This window comes from Tribolium castaneum, chromosome 5 (assembly GCF_031307605.1).
Source record: "Tribolium castaneum strain GA2 chromosome 5, icTriCast1.1, whole genome shotgun sequence".
Lineage (NCBI taxonomy): Eukaryota > Metazoa > Arthropoda > Insecta > Coleoptera > Tenebrionidae > Tribolium > Tribolium castaneum.
The window spans coordinates 15,129,857-15,151,078 of NC_087398.1; the positions used below are offsets into that span (position 1 = coordinate 15,129,857).

General features: G+C 29.3%; 1 protein-coding gene across 1 annotated transcript; it reads right to left on the bottom strand.

The window, feature by feature from the left end:
* Positions 1 to 1,566: 1,566 nt before the first annotated feature.
* On the bottom strand, positions 1,567 to 12,281 carry LOC658244 (uncharacterized). Its single transcript, XM_008196457.3, has 4 exons — positions 12,126 to 12,281; positions 11,486 to 11,717; positions 8,232 to 8,479; positions 1,567 to 2,603 (listed from the first exon to the last, which is right to left on the bottom strand). The coding sequence occupies exons 2-4, from the start codon at positions 11,710 to 11,712 to the stop codon at positions 1,759 to 1,761; spliced, it is 1,320 nt and encodes a 439-aa protein (XP_008194679.1). The 5' UTR covers positions 11,713 to 11,717; positions 12,126 to 12,281; the 3' UTR covers positions 1,567 to 1,758.
* Positions 12,282 to 21,222: the final 8,941 nt, after the last annotated feature.

The following is a 21,222-nucleotide window of genomic DNA, read 5'->3' on the forward strand; positions in this document are numbered from 1 at the left end:
CATAACAAGTTGAGATTTGACAACGTTGCATGTTTTTTAATTTTATAGGTTAATCTCTTTGCCATCGAAACAGTCAAGTTTAAAATGGCTAAAGTTAATAATTAAGAAGATATTTGAGTTTAAAATTTAATTTTAGCAACAATGCAGATTATTCGTAGGCGTTGTGGTTACCATAGTAAACCATACCATAACCGTAGAAACTCCAATGCAAATCATTTGCTGGAGTTTACACGGGGATTTAAAAAGTTGCCATAAATATCAAAAATTTAATTATTTCACTGTAAAAAGTGACGAATAGTGGCCTAAGGTTACTATTAGATGAAAATTTCATTTTTCGACTACTGAAACAATACTTAATAATTTTTACTGATTTTTTTAATGTTTAAATTTAAATATCTTTTACGTAATTAGCAAGGGACACTTAAATGTTATTGTTTTTAGATAGACAACTTAAATGTCTTTTAGATGCAAAAATAAAAAGTAGTAACTTTTAACAAATTTCTTAATTTTTTTATTTTCTTGACCCAAGTGAGCTAAGAAAAAAATCATTCTTAAAGTTTATACATTCTACTTTAAAGTGGTGAATGTCCCACTTTTTTAGAAGTCTTAGTTTTTGAGTAATATATTTTTAAAATGAGCGTGTTTTCGTTAAAAAAATTAAAATACTTCAAAAACCAAGCAAAATCGATCAATAAAAGTTTAAGTCAAAATTATTAGTTTTAAAAGATACACCAAGAATGCAAAAAAATATAGAGTGTTCTATTTAAAAAAACATAAGTTTGTATTATAGCTCATTTCAGAAACACCTTGTCTATTTGAAAATAATTTTAGGTGAGGCAGAGGGATAGTATGTACGGCTTTGGAAAGTAAAATTATTACTTTTATAATATTTAGAAGTGAATACTGGACTTTACCAACTTGCTGGGACACCCTGTATAAGTTCATGTTTTAATTTTTCAGTAAGTTTATAATTGTTCATGAAGAGGAATGGTTAACTTAACAAAAATATTTGCAACTACATAATTTTAATTCTAAAAACAATTTCATGGAATTTGCAGTATATCCTATTTCAGTTCATTGTAGAATTTTGCAACAACGCATTTGTATTTTTTAGAGTTTCTGGGGGTTTTCTTGGCTCAAAATTTGTGGCTGGGATTTAGCGTAGCACAGAGTTCTTTTCTTATACAGAAACTCTCAACTTGTGCTTTATTTCACTCCAAAAAATTTAAATGCGCTGTAAATAAATCCTGCTATGAAATGAAATGGGATTTAATTCCAAGAATCAATAGAAATTCGAGATTAATTCTAATTTAAGTTTTCGTAATTTCAGATATCTCTAAAAATTATTCCAGTAACGAAACATTTCAGTAATTATCTTAATTTCAAAGATAATTTTAGTAATTTCAAATTCTTCCAATTAATTCCAAACAATTTATGATCCACATTTTTTGTCTATTTTTTAATAATATAATTATGTATATTAATTACATTTGTAATATTCATCAATAACAAAAAATGAATAATGTAGTTGGGTAACAAGTTTCATTCGGTAATGGAATCACAGAATTTATTAAAAAGTATATTTTATTATGTGTTTCATTACATTTCTAATTAATTAGAGAAGCATTCGAGATGGTAATAGTTACAAAAATTACCACATTCGCAATGTTTTCCAAATGCTTATAAATAGTTTAAAAATAAAACCATCAATTTTATTTGAATTCAGCGATTCGAAATCATCTAAATATCACACAAAAATCACTGCTTTCTCTTATTTTGCTTTTTATTCTTCTCCTGGATGGCGTCCTTGCTTGGTCCCGCAACAGCAGTAGCTTGAGGACTCGAAACGGCAACTCCTTCCTTTCCGACGAAAGCAGTTCCCCTGGGGGCTGCTGCAGCGACGCCCCCAGGGCCGGCAAGGGCTATGGCCCCCGGTTGGGCTTGCGAAATCGTTGGCTCGCTGTCTGGCTTATCAGCAGCTGACACAACCTCAGCCTCTGTGTCTTGCTCATCGTTATTATCATCAACACTTCCGTCTTGTTGCTCTTTAGCATCTACTACAATCGTATCATCCTCTTGCTCCTCTTTGCTCCTCAAATGGAACAGACCATAACCATTTTCGTTTTCTCTGAGCTGGGGCTCGTCTTTTGGCTTCTGTACAAGATTCAAGGGAAGAGCAGGGCTCCGGAAAATAACATCGTCCTGGAAAATTCCGGGTTGGTTGAGTAGGACTAGATTTTCAGGGTAAGATTGGTGAAAATCGCTGCCAGTTGGTTTGTGTGTGTTTTCAACCGGAGTGTTTCTGAAGAGGACGTTTTGGAAGGGGGAGATGTTTTTGGTGGGGGTTTGGGGAACGAAACTGGGAGCTACTTGAGCGTATTTCAGGTTGGGGTTAATTCCTGGGTAAATTTGGTTGTTGTAAGGGAAATTGGAGAAGAGAGGTTGGCCATTCAGGATGAAAAATCTTTGGCCTGGACGCAAATTTGGCCTGGTGTTGAAGGCTGGGTTTCGGTCAGCTGCGGCAAGAACTTCAGCTTCAGTTGCTTGTTTTTTCGAGTTGTCGGGTTCGTCGAACGTTTCCAATTTTTCAGGCTTCTTTTCTCCTGGAATAATGGAAAAAATTGATTTTGCAAAATTTCAAAGAGTAGCTTTTTCCTGGTTCATTTTGAGAATTAATGCTGTATTTATTTAGAGCGTGCAAAAGTTAAATATTGGAAACATTTATCGTATAAATAAATTTATGCGTTTGATCATTAATATTTCTTGTAAAAAATTACCTTTGCGTGAAAAGGGAAAAGGGTAGAGGAAAGACTGAGAACTCAAAAAATCATAAACTGAAAACTAATAATAAATTGAAAAATTTATACAGGGTGATTCTTTTAGAGCCTACATTAAAAACTTTGTAACTTCTAATATAGCTAGGGCTTTAAAATTTTGTTTACGATCCAAATTGACCATTCTGAGTTCAACTAAATTATTTTCAAAATGACTGAACTATAAAAAATTAGCGCCAAGTATAAAATTTTGAACAGTAACTATAGTGGCGGTCAGCTCGGTTTGCGTGTGCGTCATCAATTTCATTTTTTCATTACTAACACAAAGCTGTAAAAAAAATATCAAAAACAATGCAAATTTAAACAACTAAGGGGTATCTAAGGGTGGTATCCTTGAACATTAATTTACATATGCACTTCGACAACACCATCAAGTGTCACGAATTTGTCAAACTGACATTGACAGTAAATTATAGACGTCATCGCATGGTTGTCGAAAGTGTTATCGGTGTTAATCGCAAGTATTTTCCGTTCGTTTATTGTGTTTTGTGATTTGCGTTTCGTTAGGTTTTAGATTCTGCGTTTATTAGTTCTTGTTTTGTGAATCTGTATTTTTTGTAACAACTCATAATTTAAACACTTCGTAACCTCAAAAAATATTTGATAGTTTGTCACCGCTATGCCCCTGCTATGTAAACGTAGTGACAGAAATGTCAGATGACGCACACGCAAACGGAGCTGAGCGCTACCATACACATTTTTATTGCGTATTTGAATTCACCTTTTCAAGCTGAGTAAAATTTATACTAGTTGTTGGTACTTATCTTTTATAGTTTTTAACATATGTCTTTTTTTGTTAAAATTTTCATTTCCAAAATTTATCGGAGGCCCTTGGATCTTTTATGATAAGTGAATATTTTTTTTTGCATTCGATAACAAAAGCTTTGAGGAGTTTTCTACAGGGTGCTCAAAAACTGGCGCAGCAACTCAGTGGTACGTTGTTGAGAAGCATGTGTAGATCACGGGAAAAATCTTGAAAAAATTCCTAGAGCCATATATTTAAAGAAATCTGGAGCTACAAATCTATTTTGCAAACTTCTTCATTTTTCATTATTTTTTAAGGTTTTTATGTTTCGCACTAAGTAATCGTTCCGTAACAAAATGATGAATAATTATTTTTAAATTTTCTATCAGACTTTAGCAGTTTTTTGAATTAAAAAAAATTAAAATTCATTAAAAAAATCACTGTTTGTAGATGTGCCAACACTGGTAAATATTTCCTAGGAAACCGTTTCAATAATAGGAAAATTCAATTATAGGAAAACTATAAAAATAATTTATTTTTATAGTTCATCAAGTTCTATTGCGATCACGACTGTTGGACAACGTTACCACATATATATTTTTTTAAATTCGTTTTTTATCATTAGCTTTAATACAAAGATTTTTTTACTATTTCTACCTTTATATGTAGGCAATTCTCCACCATATTCCATTGAGTTGGTGCGCCGGTTTTTGAGCACCCGGTAGAATTTTCAAAATTGCCAACTGTTAAAATTTATGGCTAGTATGATTTTTTCAAAGTGGTTTTCAAAAGACTGCTATAAGTCAGTTTTTTTCAAATAGAATGACTCTATTTTCTTAACGGCAATCGAAAGAACATTGATTTTTGTGGTGACATTTATCAATACGTCCTAACCAATCCAAATCACAGATAACGGATTTTACTTCGTAATTTTCTTAGTTAAACAAGTAGACCTTGTGAAATGGCCAACAATTGTTAAACTTCAATATTTTATTTAGTTTTTAGATGGTTTGTTATCGAATAAGCAATAAACAATAATATGTAATTATATTTTATTATAACTTGTGAATTATTTAAAGTAACTCAATCAGTCTGCCATCGAATTTTGAGCTTCTTGAATGAAAATAGTGAACAAATATGACATTTCTTTTAATTAATAGCACAATTTTATCGTATTTTTTAAAAGTTTACTTGATTAAAAATGAAAATAATAAGCCAAAATTCTGTTTTTGTGATTATTCCAAAAAAGATGTTAATAAAAGTCTGCATAAAAATTGATGTTCTTTTGATTGCCATTGAAAAAACTGTTTTATAATCATTTTTTAATCATCATTTTTAAAAAATAATACTAGCTTTGCAGTTTAACAGTTGACAATCCTAAAAACTTGAGAATACCCTTTGAACCTTTGGCTAACAGATGCAAAAAGAATTATTCACTTATTTTAAAGGATTCACGAACTTTAATATTTTAAATGAACCCTTGCAAATGAAAATTTTAACAAAAAAATTGACATATGTCAAAAACTATGACAACAACTAGAGTACATTTTACTCAGATTCAAGAGGCGAATTCAAAAATGCAATAAAAAAAGTTGGTTACTATTTAAAATTCAAAGTTGGCAAAGTTCTCGTAGTTACGGAAATTCAGCCATTTTTTAAATTATCTAGTTACACTCAGAATGGTCGATTTAGATTGTATACAAAATCTTAAAGCTCTAGCTATATTAGAAGCTAAAAAGTTTCTAATGTAGGCCCTAAAAGAATCACCCTGTATTTCTTACTAGGTAAGATACTGAGAGACTGAAAAACAGAAACTCAGGAATTGGGAAAGCTGAAGCAATTACTGAAAAAAAGGGATAAAACATGAAAAGGTTGGAATATTGAAAAACTAAAGGGCTGAAACAGTAAAAAATTAGAAGATTGAAGAACTGACATAAACAGCTAAAGCATCAGGAGATTGAAAAGCTGAAACACTTAGGAACTGTAATAAAGTCGGAATATTAAATAACTAATAGACTGAAAAATCAAAATCCTGAGAAACTAAAAAACTATTGATATAATATGAGTATGTGGAGAAATTAATAAATTGGAATTGAGAATCTGAGATGTGGAGATATTAAGAATCGGCGAGAATGAAAAACTGAGAAACTAAAACACTAAAAAAACTAATAAACTAAAAAATGAAAAGTGGGAATTGAAAACTTTATTCTAAATAGCTAAGAATTCGAAAATACGACAAATAATATGACGCTGAAATACTGACATAAATAGCTACGACATATAGAGACTAAAAAGTTGAGAAACTGAAACTTAGGAACAGTAAACCCGAAATACTGAGAAACTGAAACACTGAGAAATAAACAACTGGAAAAACTGAAACCCAGGGAAAGTAAAAAGTAAACGTTTGGAAAGCTAAGAGGTAATGATTCTGAACAACTGGAAAACTACAGAATTAATGTATGGAAAAATTGATAAATTGAAAATTGACATTTTATGTAGCTAATAAGGTAACAAGAGAATAAAAAACTGAGAAACGGAGAAAGTTAGGAAGTGAAATACTGAGGAAATTTAAAACGGAGAGACTAAAAATTGGAACATTAAAGAACTAATAAAATTCAATCGTGAAAAAATTAATAAATTAAAAATCTTATATTATTATATTATAAATAGCTAAGACATAGACTAGCTAAAATATTGAGAAACTAAAAGACTGACAAACTAAAACTTTTCAGGATAGAATTTGGGAAAGTGGAATTGGGAAGTTCTAGGAAAGTCAGAGACTGAAACACTGACAAATTGTAAGATTGAAAAACTGGCATACCAAGCGTAGGAAAAACGAAGACTGAATAAACAAATAAAATGGGAAGGTGAATCAGATAAGAGGCTGAGAAACCGATTAACTTACGAAATTAACAAAAAAATAATAAATTTGAAAAATTCTTATTCTAGGTAGCTACGATATCTTACTGAAAAGCTAAGAAACTTAGGAAGTAAAAAGCAGACTGAAAGATTGGCACACTGAAACATTGAGAAACTAAGAAACTGTGAAAGTGAAACACGGGGGTTCCAAGAATAAATTAATGACGCTTAATTAAAACAAAGAGTATGAAGAAATGAGAAACTAAAAATCTAACTAACATTTTAAGTAGCTAAGACACTGAAACTAAAAAGCTGAAATATTGAAAATTTTAAAACTGTAGAAAAAACAAATGATAAAGGTGCGATTTAAAAAAGCTGAAAATCTTAATTGAAAAACTGAGCCACTAAGAAATTATGGAATTGGTATACTGGTATCTAACACAGCTCCCGTCTTCTGTAGCTCAGTTATTATGTCAGGTGGAGTTTTGATATTTTGTAGATGTTATTTAAACTATTTTTGATTATACAGAGTGGCTCAAAAAGGTATGACGTCATAATAATCAATTTTTTGAATGACATGTCATTATTTTTTCGTGCTCATTCTGATACCTTTTTAGCTTCTTACATGTCCCTAAATTAATTTTCTAATCGGTTTAGAGATTACTGTTAAAAATAAAAACAAAAAAAAAACGGTTTTACACATTTACTTTTAAAAATCATTAAAAAATAGAAACAATGCTTTTTTGCCAACATTATTACTACGTAAGTGTTAAAGAAGGTTTAACAGACTTACTAAGTAAGTTTGATCAACTTGAATTGCTACAGGGTGTTTACAATTTATTTCCAAAATAAAAATTATCCAATTTGATTTTTTTCCATAAGAAGTGTGCCTAGTCTAGAGCTCTTTATTTTGTTTTTTTATTTTATTTTTATTTATTTTTTTATTAATGGAAACTTTTGTGTATTTTTATACCATCCGATGCAGAATTAAAAAACGAACAACTTTTTATAACGTAAATCCTAATACCCCAGAAGCTAAGAAGCTGTAGATGTATCATAATGAGCACAAAAAATAATAGCATGCCACTAAAAAAATATTATTATGACGTCATAGTTTTTTGGGACTCTCTGTATAGTCAAAAATATTTTCCTGAATTGTGTCTTAGAGCCGGTTTACACAAAATTTAATGGTACTTAATTCGAATTAGTTTAATTTTGAATTAAATCTTAATTTCGCTTTCTGTAAACCGACCCTTAGATCCGGTTTACAGAAACGTCATTAATTTAATTCGCAATTAATTGCGTGATTAACTGATCCCGTGACCAAATTGAACAAATGTGATGTTAACTTTTAACAAGGAATTAAATTTTAACAAAGCTTTCTATAAACCGGCCCTTAGAGTACCTTAGAGTACTTTAACAGTAACTGAGCTACAGAAGACGGGAGCTGGGCTGGACCACCCTGTAGACTGGGAAACTAAAAAATATTTAGAACTGAGGAAGTGGAAAAAATGAGGGAAAAACCTGAGAAACGAATAAATAGAAATAGAATAAATGCGTACCTACTGCCATTTAACAGAGCCAGCAATCGATTTTTCACAATTCTTTTTAAAAAGTACCTAATAGTTACATTTAATATTAAGTCTCTCGCTTTACCAAGCAATAAATTATCGTGAAGCGAGTGAAATTCGCCTCTTATTGCATAAAACAATGTCATTGTACTCGGCACGCGATATGAATTTATGTTTTTTGTGTTGTTGACAGTGACCTATTTGTGAAATAACTGCACGCACCTTTGGGTGTAAGTGGTGGAATTTTTGCTGGATTGGTTGGCACTTCTTCGGCATCTTTCTCAATTGGTGGAATATGAGCCGGTTTGGGGTATCCTGCAACGAAGACAGGTCTTTGAGGTCCTTGGGGATCCCGAAGGATCACGTTAGGGCCTTGGGGCACCAGGAAATTGCCAGGGGGGGATCCAGGCTGGAGGAGGAATTGACCTGGAGTGGCGCCACCGTTGATCAAGACGATTTGTGGTTGCACTCTGGAAAAAAATAATTGTTCTTTAACCTTGCAGTGGAAATAATAATGCAGATCCGTTATTAATTACTGTTATAAGGATTCCGAATAATTGTGACAGCTTTCTGTTGTGATGGTCTTGATGGAAAGCTGCGACAAACTGATTTCATTGAGTGAAAAGTTTGTCAACTATTTTCTGTAGGTATTGTTTGAGTAATTAGTTGCAACTAGGATGCGTCTTTATTGTGCATAGTGCATAGAACTTATCAACGGTAATGTATAATTTATTATTAATTAAAAGTAGCGGTAATCAGTTCTTTCATGTCATAATTGGAAAATATGAATAAATTTAAATGGAATTAGTTGTTTCAGTAATTGGTTGTAATTACTGTCAGATGTGTAGTTTTTGTGACATTGTAATAGTGAAAATGCTCGTTGTGGTAATAAATCACTATGTACTTAACATTTGTTTTCCTCAGTAGGTGGTTCACCTTTACGGGAATTTGAAAAAAGTTACAGATGTTCTGCTACAGTTATAGTTGTTAGAAAAACTGATACTATTAAAGCTAGATTAGTAAATTATCTATTTATGGCCAGAGATGTGAATGAGACAAGTTTAAGTCGATGACTTTTAAATGTCCACAAAAAGTAAAACTCTAACTAAAGAATTTATTTTTTTAGAAACTGCAACATTTATCTTATTTTACTTAATAACTGGAAAAATTTATCAAATATTAAAAATCTAATTTTATAGAAATTTGTTAATAAATATCCCGTACAAGTGTATACTTATGAAATAAGTTTCTTAACGTTTTAATAGAAACACAACACAATAGTGATATTGTTTCTATTATATTTTTTTATTTTTTTATTATATAATTATATAATACCTTGTATACAAAATTTAATTATTATGAACTGCATACAAAATTATCTAAAATTTGGCAATTAAGCATTGATTTCCAGTTTTAGAAATGGTTAGTACCACAATTAATAATTTTATTGTAATCAATTTAAAGTATAGCATGAGTTCGATAATTATTTTGTTTCTTCAAAACTTTAAATAAGGAACGTACAAAGTTGTCATACAGTAAATAACGTTAAACTATTGCAAACAATTAATTCTGTAATTTATTTTTAATAAATAAATAATCAACTTCAAGCATCCCTTTTATTCCTATTATAAAATGACCAGAGAAAGGTAATAAAACCTAGATCCGAAACAGGAAATATTGGTGGAGAAACCAAAAAACTGAAATACTGAAAAATTAAGAAACTGGGAGGATAAAAAACTTGGATCGGTTTACCGAAAGCGAAATTGAGATTTAATTCAGAACTAAACTAATTCGAATTAAGTTGCCATTTAAAATGCATTGACAAATGTCAAGTTAATCGCGATTAAAATTTAATTGAAATTAAAATGTTCCGTAATTTGGCTTATACAGTTCTAGAAATCAAAAAACTATAAGGGACTGAAACATTGAGAGATTAGCATACAAACTGAAAAGTGGGAAAACTAATAAATTGAAAAATTTACATTCTAAACAACTAAAATATTGGAAAAATGAAAAACATAAGAACTAAAAAGCTTAAATATTGCTAAAATAACAGGATAAAAAACAGACAGATTAAGTTTAAAAAACTAGGAATCTGCAGAACTAATACGTGGGAAAATTAGTAAATTGAAAAACTGCTATTGTAAGTTGCTAAAACACTGAGAGAATAAAAAACTGAGAAACGGAGGAACTAAGAAATTGAAATCTGAGAAACTAAAACTGAGAACAAAAACAGGAATAATGAGATATTTGAAAAAATCCGAGATCGAGAAACTAAAAGGTGGATAGATCGAAAAACTCAGATTCTAAATAATAGATAATAAGACGCTGAAAAGCTGTAAATACTGAGAACTAAAACAATAAAAACATGGGAAACGAAGCAGATGTTGAAATAACTAAGAAAAAAATTAAAACTAACATTCTAAATACGTAGCTAAGACAAAAAATGACATACTAATCAGAAGCTATAACAAATCATTAAACAGAAAAGTGGAGAAGCTAATAATATGTGGATTGAAAAAGTAACATTTGGAATAGCTAATTCACTAAAAAACTGAGAAACTTAAAAACTAAAAGGTTAGATTAAAAAAGAAATTGTGAAATAAATGACTTAACATTTTAATAAAAACACAACACAATAATATATTTTTCTCTTTTATTTTTTATTTTATATTTCATTTATTTATTTTGTATTATTGAAACTGATCACTCAGTATGATGTAATTAAATGATAACAAATAATACAATTTGTATTTCTTGTTATGTTCAACAATAAATTGAGCAGTGACTTAGGAAATTGTAAAATAATTGCATAAAAAATTATCTAAAATTTGGCAATTAAGCATAATAAAAAAGTGAAATTCGTATAAAAATTTAATTTCCAGTTTTAGAAATGGTTACCTAAATTACTAATTTTATTGTGATCGATTTAACGTACCATGTAGTTCGATGTTTATTATTTAATTATAATTGCATTGTTTATTTAATTATTACCAACAATTAAATCTGTAAGTTACTTTCAATCAATTCAAAACATAATAAACATTTCCTCCATTCATATAATCAACCATCAAGCATCCCTTTTATTTCTATTATTAAATCTAACTTTTTTTCAACAACAATTAATACCGTCAATATAAAATTACAAGAGAAAGGTAATAAAATCCGGATCCGGATCAGGAAATATTGGTGGAGTATATTTTTTCAAGTCCTATTGAATTTCATGATGTAAATGTCTTTCAAAATCAAATATCAGGGAAGTTGGATAAGAGAAAAATCACATTCACTTTTAATTCAAGCCGCGAAAAATTTCGAGAAAGCTAATGCGGGCACAAATGACACATTACTTTGTCACACTTTTTTTTAGTTAACAATAACCAAAAAAAAGTTTAGTCTCTCGACTTTCTGTTAGTATGTGTAGAAAATGTCACTTTCATTTTGTGCTTCAGTTAAAAAAAATGTTACTTGTAACTTACCTCGGGAAATGTTGTTTATCTCCGATGAAATTGTATGAAGGCACTTGAAATTGTGGATCTAGCAAAGATAGGTCATACTGCAATTCAGGGGTGTATTGTTGTCTTTCAGGAAGATAAAGAAGTTGCTTGGATTCTCCAATCCGGGATGTGATTTGAGGAGTTTCTCTCTGAGGCATGCCTTGTGAGGAGCAAACCGCTGCTATGACCAAGACAATGTGCAAAAACATCTTGTCTGCAAAAAATGTAAAGTACATTAAACTATTGGACACAGTGTTGGCTAAATTTAGCACAACAACAATTTTTTGTTGGTCAGCTAGCGTACAAAGTTATTTTTAATTGAGGATTACAATAGCAATTAATATTAATTGAATTGATAAAATTCAGGACAAGCAGCAACCGTTATAAGGAAATAATTTGAGGATTACACACAGGATGTCATTAAATCAAATCAATACAGTCTTACGCAACGTAAATCAAAGGTAAATGCGTTTGTGTTAATTACTGGAGAAAACCGATTTTTCCAAAATTCGAAAACTACTGTAATTATTTCTTGTGCTATTTGCTCTTCCTGCTTTACCTTCTTATTACTTAAATCAATATTTATCTAATTATAATAAGAGTAATTGAAAAAAGTACTCACCGACTAAGTGTTCCAACACCTTGGTGCACAAGAGTATAGATAAGCAATAACTCCTCCAGAGGACCAACGACCTCTCTTATACATGCCTGAAGGAGGGGAGGAGTCATCAATGCCAAGTGCCTTCAACATCATACCTTCTGACGACTAGTGTTTGCAAACATCTTTAATGCACTTCACGACTTTTATTTTATAAATTTATGAAATAACTTTGTTTCCATTCTTTTGAAATTTCCTCTTAGTATTCAAATCGTGTGCGAATTCAGTTTCAGAATTCGGAGGTTCACTGTCAAGATTTTACTTTCGGTATAAATAAACAAAAGGCCCGCTTTCTTGACTATTTATTAATTATTATTAATTTATTACGCGAAAATTGCAATAAAATTTAATTAAGAATGTTAGAATCGAAATGTTTGAAAATGTGTTTGATTTGGTTTTTTAAGTTGGCGATGGGACAATGGTTACACTTTTTTATAAATATTTATAAAAGGGAATAAGAGTATTAAAAAACCTGAAACGTTTTTCATTTTTATTTGACTCGGAACAAAGAATGAAGATCATGTGAAATACAATAAAATACCAAAGTCATGTGCGATTTGTGGAAAAGTTTGCGCGTGAAACCACAAAAATTGGGAACACCACATTAGACTTAATTTCCCGCGAATTTCTTGCTTTATATTATTAAAATTAAATTAAGTAAAAGTGTTCCAAGAAACTTATTTAAATGAATAATTAAGGATACCGAATTTTTTGTCCTTCCAAAAACAAATTGAATGATTTGTTTGAGTAGTTTTCTTTACGATGTGTAAACACGTTAACACTATGTGTTTAATTTTCTTTACAGTCTGTAAAACAGTTTGCTACTGTGTTAACTTTGTGTTTGTTGATTTTAGTTTGAATAAAACAGTTAAAAAAATGTTTTTGTAGAAAAAAGCTTTTATTTAAAAAATGCACTTAAAAGTAAATGTTTTTCTATCAGAGGAAAAAATTTTTGCTTACAAATTAGGATTTTAAAATTCTAATTAATTAAGTATTTAAGTTAGGTAACACTATTTATGTTTCATTTAGAAGACAGCGTTCGTTTCTGTGTAATTGTTTTTCAGATACAGTAAAAATCCGAATTATTAGAAAAATATTTTGGAACGAATCACAAATGCAATATTATAAATATAAATAGGTTTGGGAGTTTCTAGAATTTAAAAACAATATCAAAAATTATTTTAACCCAAAAATCTTGTGATTAAAGGCTCAAACATTGCTTATCATATGACATTTAACTCAGATGGAAGTTTTTTATATCATTATCCCTACCCAAGAGATGATCCGAAACTTGCGTTTTTGATAATGAGATTCATAGAAAATAAAAATCAGTGAAAACAAAACACTGAGATCAAATAATCTGAAATATGAAAACATTGCACAAATCATTGAACAATTGAGAAAACTATTCTTGATATCTGGATTTTCAAACGTTGTTAAAAGTTAATTTTTTATTAGTTTGTGAATACGAGCATCTGATTGGTTCAATTTGGTCACGTGATCAGTTAAGGGTCGCGTGATCAAATTGAACCATTTACCACGGCAATACATTTTAATTGGATGTTTTACACAAACTGACGAGAGTTTATTTTTCTAGGTTTCGTTTTCTTTTAATTTATTTACTTATATTTTGAATTACCTAGTCGAATAATAAAACTTTTAACTTCTGATTTTCAGTTATAATTCTGATATTTACGAATTTTTAATTTTTAGTAATGACGTTTCGTTTGTTTTTTTAAATTTATTTTTGTAGTTTCTTGGGTTTACAATTTTTTTATTTCAAATTTTTTTGGTTAAGTAAGTTTTTTTCATATTTTTAATTCGACGTAACATTCGGGGTTTTCAAGTAAGTGTATTTGATTTAATCAATTTTTGTTTAATTTTCTTAAAAATTTAGGTTTTCAGGTTTTCACTCATTGTATTTTGGGTCTTCTACAGAACACTTACAGACTGCAGAAAATATAATTATAATAATGTTTTCTTTTCTAAAATTAAATTATATATAATACGTATTAAGAAAATCAAAAGTTAAAAACAAGTTTAAGTAGTCTGAAAGTGAAAAATCAGAAATATTCTAACAAAGCTGAGAAAAACGTACATGCCTTAAGACTACTTCAAAGTATCAAAAGCCAGTATTTTGAATATCAATTTTTCTAAATAAAAAACTTAATTTTTTTTTACCACAGACTGCAAATGTAAAAAGTGTATTAAAATAAAATTGTAAACTCGAATGTAAATATTACACTTTTAAGTATAATTTTTTTAGTCTTAGTTTTGCTTATTTTTTCAGTTTTAGAATTGAGTCCAGTGCTTGTTTTTAAAATGTTCATATTTATTCGTTGATTTTTTCTGATGAAATTATTCTTTTAAGTTCGTTTTCTATTTCTTTCTTTTAATTTTATAGATTTTTAAGTTTAGTTTATTTTTTCTGATTAACTTTTAACTTGTTTGAAGTGTACTTGTGTTTTAAGTATTTAATTTATTTAAGTTTTTTTTTAATTCACAAATTGCTAAGTTTCTATACCTATAGTCGATTTTTTTTTATAATCAACTGTCAAAGAGCCGTCAAGTTGGCATTATCATAAATATTAATTTAAATAGTAATAATAGTAATCATAAATAGTAATTTTTTTGAATTAAGGTTGGAGTAATTTTTAATCTGGCAAATTCAGTTTTCAAATTTTTCAAGTTGTCTCCAATTTAAAACACGTACAACAACACATTTAGTTATTTTAGGCCACCTTTAAACTTACGAATTAACGATTAAGACTAACGTCCAATTTTGAAAAATGTTAAATCTGGTGTTCAAAATGTCAAATACAGAATACAGCTAGTTTCAAAAGAGGTTGGACATAAACTTTTAGGGTGATATAGTTGGTCTTTATCAGAATTTTGACACTGCTAGTTGATTGTATAAAAAATGTATACATTCGATTTTAGAGGATATTATTAACTTTGTTATAATTTAGGATGTTTGAAAGATTGCGATTTGTTATTATTTATTTCTAAAAACAAAATGGAACGATAGAGGCTTTTATACGAGGTGTCCGTTTTTCGAGCTCTATCATGGGGATCTCAGTTATTATAAAAGATACGAATGCGGTTAAGTTAGAGCAAAGTTGCTCATCTTTGATGTGTTTTTTTTAATTTTTGAATTATTGAGAAAAAGCAAAAATTAGTAATTTTTGTTTTTATTTTTTAAAGCGAAAACAAAAAACAAGACGTTTTTAAAAAGAGCATTTTACAGGAAATTTAAATTTGTCATCGCCTTTTTACAACAGAGTTACAACACTCAACTTTTGGTTTTTATGGATGCAGTATTTAATACTTGTATTTTTGAAAAGTCCTTTTGTTCTTAATAACAACGATGTATCACATGATATGACTGAATTTAACATGCTGATTAAAATTAAGAAAAAAGTGTTTTTGCAAGGACAGTTTTGGAAAAAAACGCTAAAAATGTTGTTTAACAAACTAAATTTAGGCAGTAGTATTGAATGTACGAGTAAATTTTTTATAACTTTACCTAGAATAAACTTCTAGCTTATTATGTCATGTAGTTTTGAAATTAGTAGGTAAGCTTGGCAGAAATATGAACCTTCCACATCCACATTAAACTTATAAAATCTAGTTTGTTTAAAAACAACATTGTTCTTCCCGAAAATGTTTTTTTCTCCATTTTGATCTGCATAAAAGACTACATTATATCGTGTAGTACATCGTTGTAATCAGAAATAAAATCACTTTTGAAAAATATAAAAAGCAAATATGGGTGATAAGGAAAACCAAAGTTGAGTATTGTATTTTTTGTTAGTTTTCGCTTAAAAAAATAAAAACGAACATTACAATTTTTTGTTTTTTCCAATCATTCAAAAACTGAAAATGAAATTTTCTTTCAGTTAATTGTTCAACATAAAAATTTGTCTAATTTAACCGACCTCGTATCTCTAATAATAACTGAGATCTCCGTGGTGGAGCTGTACAGCGTGCTCAAAAACTGGCGCACCAACTCAATGGTGTGTGGTAGAGAACTGGTTACATATAAAGGTAAAAATAGTAAAAAAATTCTTTGTATTAAAGTTATTGATAAATAACGTATTTTAGATAAATGATATGTGGCAACGTTGTCTAACAGTCATGATCGCAATAAAATTTGATCAATAATAAAAATAAATTATTTTTGAAACGGTTTCCTAGGAAATAATTCCCAGTGTTGTCACATCTACACATTGTGATTTTTTGGATAAATTTTAATTTTTTTAAATTAAAAAAACTGTTAAAGTCTGAGAGTAAATTTAAAAATAATTATTCATCGTTTTGTTACGGAACGATTACCTGGTATGAAACATAAAACCGTAAAAAATAATGAAAACTAAAGAAGTTAACACAATAAGTTTGTAGCTCCAGATTTTTTAAAATATGACTTTGAAGTGTTAGAAGAAGAAGTGTTAACTTCTTTAGTTTTCATTATTTTTTTATGTTTTTATGTTTCATTCCAGGTAATCGTTTCGTAACAAATCGATGAATAATTATTTTTAAATTTACTATCAGATTTTAGCAGTTTTTTTTAATTTAAAAAAATGAAAATTCATCAAAAAATCACAATGTGTAGATGTGCCAACACTGGGGATTAATTCTTAGGAAACCGTTTCAAAAATAATTTATTTTTATTGTTGCTCAAATTCTATTACGAATTCTATTATTCTATTACCTTTATATGTAACCACTTCTCTACCACACACCATTGAGATGGTGCGCCAGTTTTTGAGCAGCCGGTATAAAAGATTGTCAATAAATTTTGTGAAATAAACTTTGCACAAATGAATAGGGATATTGTTAAAATAACGTTGTACGTATTGTAGGATTTATTTTTTCTACATTATATTTTATTCTATTAATTGCAAAATGCGTTCATTTGTTATGTTTTGATGCAATTTATTATTTAAATAACAAATAAAATCTTAGTTTTATCTCAAATTTAAACTAATAACGACATCCCTATTACCCTATTCATTTGAGCTTTATGTTTGAAATAAGCTTGAAATTGATATGTTTTGAAGTTTTTTCCTCAGCTTCGATTTAGTCACATTTGGGAGTTTTTCCCTTGTTGTTTTTATTTTTCTTAGAGGAGAAGCTCATTGCCATATGATCTAAACCATCTAGAAATGTGAGTGTGCGAATAAAAGTGTGAGTAATGTTTATGTGTGGTTGCAGTTTGCGCCCGGAAAATCCCAATTATTGCAAATATGAATAAAAAATAGAGCATGACAAACGAAAGTCAATGCGCAAAAGTGGGAAATCAATTTAATTGGGTTTTGGCATTGAATTGCTAAATTATAACTTACTGCCTTATCACCGTTTCACGAACAATACAACGAGAAGAAAGTGTTAAATGTGGTCATTGTCATTTTAAATAACTTCTGAGAGAACATATTTAGGCCACAAACAAGAGTAACATTGTCGTTAGAACAGAATATAAGAAATGCATTACGATTCAATTTCTCTCATTTCTCTTATTAGAGACGTCAGTTTCAATGCTTTTTTTCCTAATAAACAACCACATCCACCTGTGTGTAAGTAAGCCGTTTAAGGCAAAGTAAAGTCATTTTGTTGTGTCTGCAAGTTTTTCGAATATGACATTGGTATTTTGGGGAGCGACGCTTTGACTCATCACAATTCTAAATAAAATTGTGGGCTGCCACTTAATATTCCGATGTATAATCTTGTAAGCGAAAATGAGATCAAGCGTAAATCCACTACTTGTGGTCGATTTCAAAGAATTATGCAATGAGTCGAGCTAAGTCCATTGTTGGGCTTTGTGACATAGCAGATTACAAATTTCAATTAGTCTTAATCTTGTGACTTGCACATATTGATATTCATGCCTTTTTATTTATTTTTCGAGAGCAATTTGCAACTTATTATCGCACTTATTGAGCATTGACCTTGCCATTACCCATCCAGCATAACAATAAACTACTTCAATCAGCTTAATATTCCTCAAATGTAACCACTGCTTCAATTGCTTTACTGTTGTTTTGGTTCGTGGGCCATTGCCATCACTTTTTACACAAAACGCGGCGTTTTCAACATTTCTTGGTGGAGAAATATGCTTCTTCCGAGAGAAAGTGAAACTGGTTGCGATCATTATTATTATAATTGTCAACCTAGATCTGAATTGATTTTCATCATAACTCAGGGTGCGACAAAATCTTAAATGTTAAATCGGAAAACAAACATTGATTGTATTGTAAACAACAAGTACACGGTTTACATAAATAAATGTAATTTTTGATGTAATCGGGCTTTTTATAGTAAATTGCAAGTTATCGGTGTGCTTGAACGCGTTACAAATATTTTAATACTAATGAATCACGCGGAAATTAATCGGTTTTTGCATTTATGTAAAAAGTGTGTTTTGATTTTTTTCTTTATCGGATTCACCCTGTATGATCAGAGCGGATTAAGTTAAATGGAGGCTCTATCTCCCAAAAAAAAAATTGATTTTTAAAAAAGTTAGCACTAGTAACAAACAATATCAAATCTAAACGTTTAAAGGAAAATAAAATTTATACAAAATGCTCAACAGTCGGCGCATCAACTAAGTGATAGATTGTAGAGAAACATTTGTAGATTACGGGAAAAATCTTGAAAAAGTTTCTGAAGTCATATTTTAAAAAATTAATTTTTTGACACATTAAAATTGGTATTAATTTTTTTAGCTAAATCACACGAAGTCGTTACACGAGAAAAATTTATCTGTTATTTCTATTGTCTCAAATAATATTATATAGGGTATAATATAATATAGGTATTATATAGGGTACTCAAAAAACTGACGTACTAACTCAGTGGTGCGTTGTTGAGAAGCATGTGTAGATTACGGAAAAATTTTGAACAAATTTCCAAATTTTATTTTAAAAAATTTGTAGTAACAGTAAAATATTATTACAAGCCAATCTATAGTCGAACGAGAGGGTTTGGAGCACGACACGAGCACGAGTTTGACAAGATCCAACATGTCTTGTATAACGAGTGTAATATGCAATTTTTTCTATTTTGCTATTTTTTTCTATTTTTCTATTCTATTTATTATTTATTTAATTTTTTGTTCAAACCTATTAAATAATGACTAAATGACCTAGTAATTTTTGGGATTTTGGGTTGGTGATCATGACGTATGAGATGAAATTTATTGATAATAAATTAATAGTTAATTAATAATTATTAGTTACGTTTACTCCGACCATGTTCTGAATACACAGACAGAAATTCATTACAAATCCATCTCATCATGAACAAAAAATTTACTGCTTTCAATGTAACAAAGTTTCATTTTGTTTAACTGTTTTCATTGACGACAGTTGCACAAAATTGCATTTGTTTATGCGAAATAGAAAAACTTATATTGTTAAATTCCTCAGCTTTCATTATTCTTTAACGTTTTTATGTTTCCACTAAGTTATCGTTCCCTAACAAAACAATGAATAATTATTTATTTTGTTGGTAACATTTTAAGCCTTCATTTTAATATCTGAATCCTAGATTATAAACATTATTTTCATTGCAACGTATTTTTACTATTTTAAAATACGCGGTTCCCGTTGCTATGTGTTTTAAATTAAAATGTTCCAACAAAAGAAATTGAATAACACTTTTTTTTAAAAAAACGCTTAATGTTCTTGGCAGCCCTTGAACTTTAAGCTTGTGTTTTCGCATTCGAATTATTAATAACTATTAAACTTACTATTAGACTTTTGTTCAGTTTTTTGAATTTAAATATATAAAAATTTATCAAAAAAAACACAATTTGTGGATGTGCCAACACGAAATTATTTAATAGGAAACCGTTTTATAAATAATGTATTTTTATTGTTGATCCAAATTTATTGTCCTCACGATAGTCAACGTTGCCATCACATATCATTTAATTAAGATTCCTAATTTTTTATCAATAACTTTAATACCAAGATTTTTTTACTGTTTTTACCTTTATCTACTGCGTGCTCAAAAACTGGCGCACCAACCCAATGGTGTGTGGTAGAGAACTGCTTACATATAAAGGTAAAAATAGTAAAAAAAATTTTTGTATTAAAGTTATTGATAAATAACGGATTTTAGATAAATGATATGTGGCAAGGTTGTCTAACAGTCGTGATCCCAATAGAATTTGAGCAACAATAAAAATAAATTATTTTTGAAACGGTTTCCTAGGAAATAATTCTCAGTGTTGGCACATCTACACATTGTGATTTTTTTGATAAATTTTAATTTTTTTAAATTAAAAAAACTGCTAAAATCTGATAGTAAATTTAAAAATAATTATTCATCGATTTGTTACGGAACGATTGCCTGGTATGAAACATAAAAACATAAAAAAAATAATGAACACTAAAGAAGTTAACACAATAAGTTTGTAGCTCCAGATTTTTTAAAATATGACTTTAGGAATTTTTTCATCATTTTTCCCGTAATCTGCACTTGTTTCTCAATAACGTACCACTGAGTTGGTGCTCCAGTTTTTGAGCACCCTGTATATGTAGTAAGCATTTCTGTACCACATACCACTGAGCTGGTGCGCCGATTTTTTTCGAGTACTTGGTACAAACATTTAAGAAAAATGCTAAATGTATATTTTATTATTTTACTGTATCTTATAAACTAATAATCGCACAGAATTTACTGTCACAGCTATTCCAGGAATAATGTAATCTGACACCGAAATTTTTAAAATAATTTTAGTATGTAATTTTTTGTTAAAATACAGGATTCGTTTTAAGTATATTAAATGTATTTTGCGACAAAAGTGTTTTTTGTTGTGGTTTTAAAACTGGAGAGGGTAATCATTAAAATTGAAGTAATTTATTGGGTTTTAAAATTTACATACATTGCCTTGTGGGCGATAACATAAATATTGTTGACAGCTGACGTACTGCTGAATAATTTTGAAGAGTGTTTTCCTGGTAATTTAGAAAATGGTAATCAATAAGTAAATTGATTAGTAATATAACTTTTTTATCTGTGTAAATTTTGTTGTCTTATCTGTTAATGTTGTTCTTCT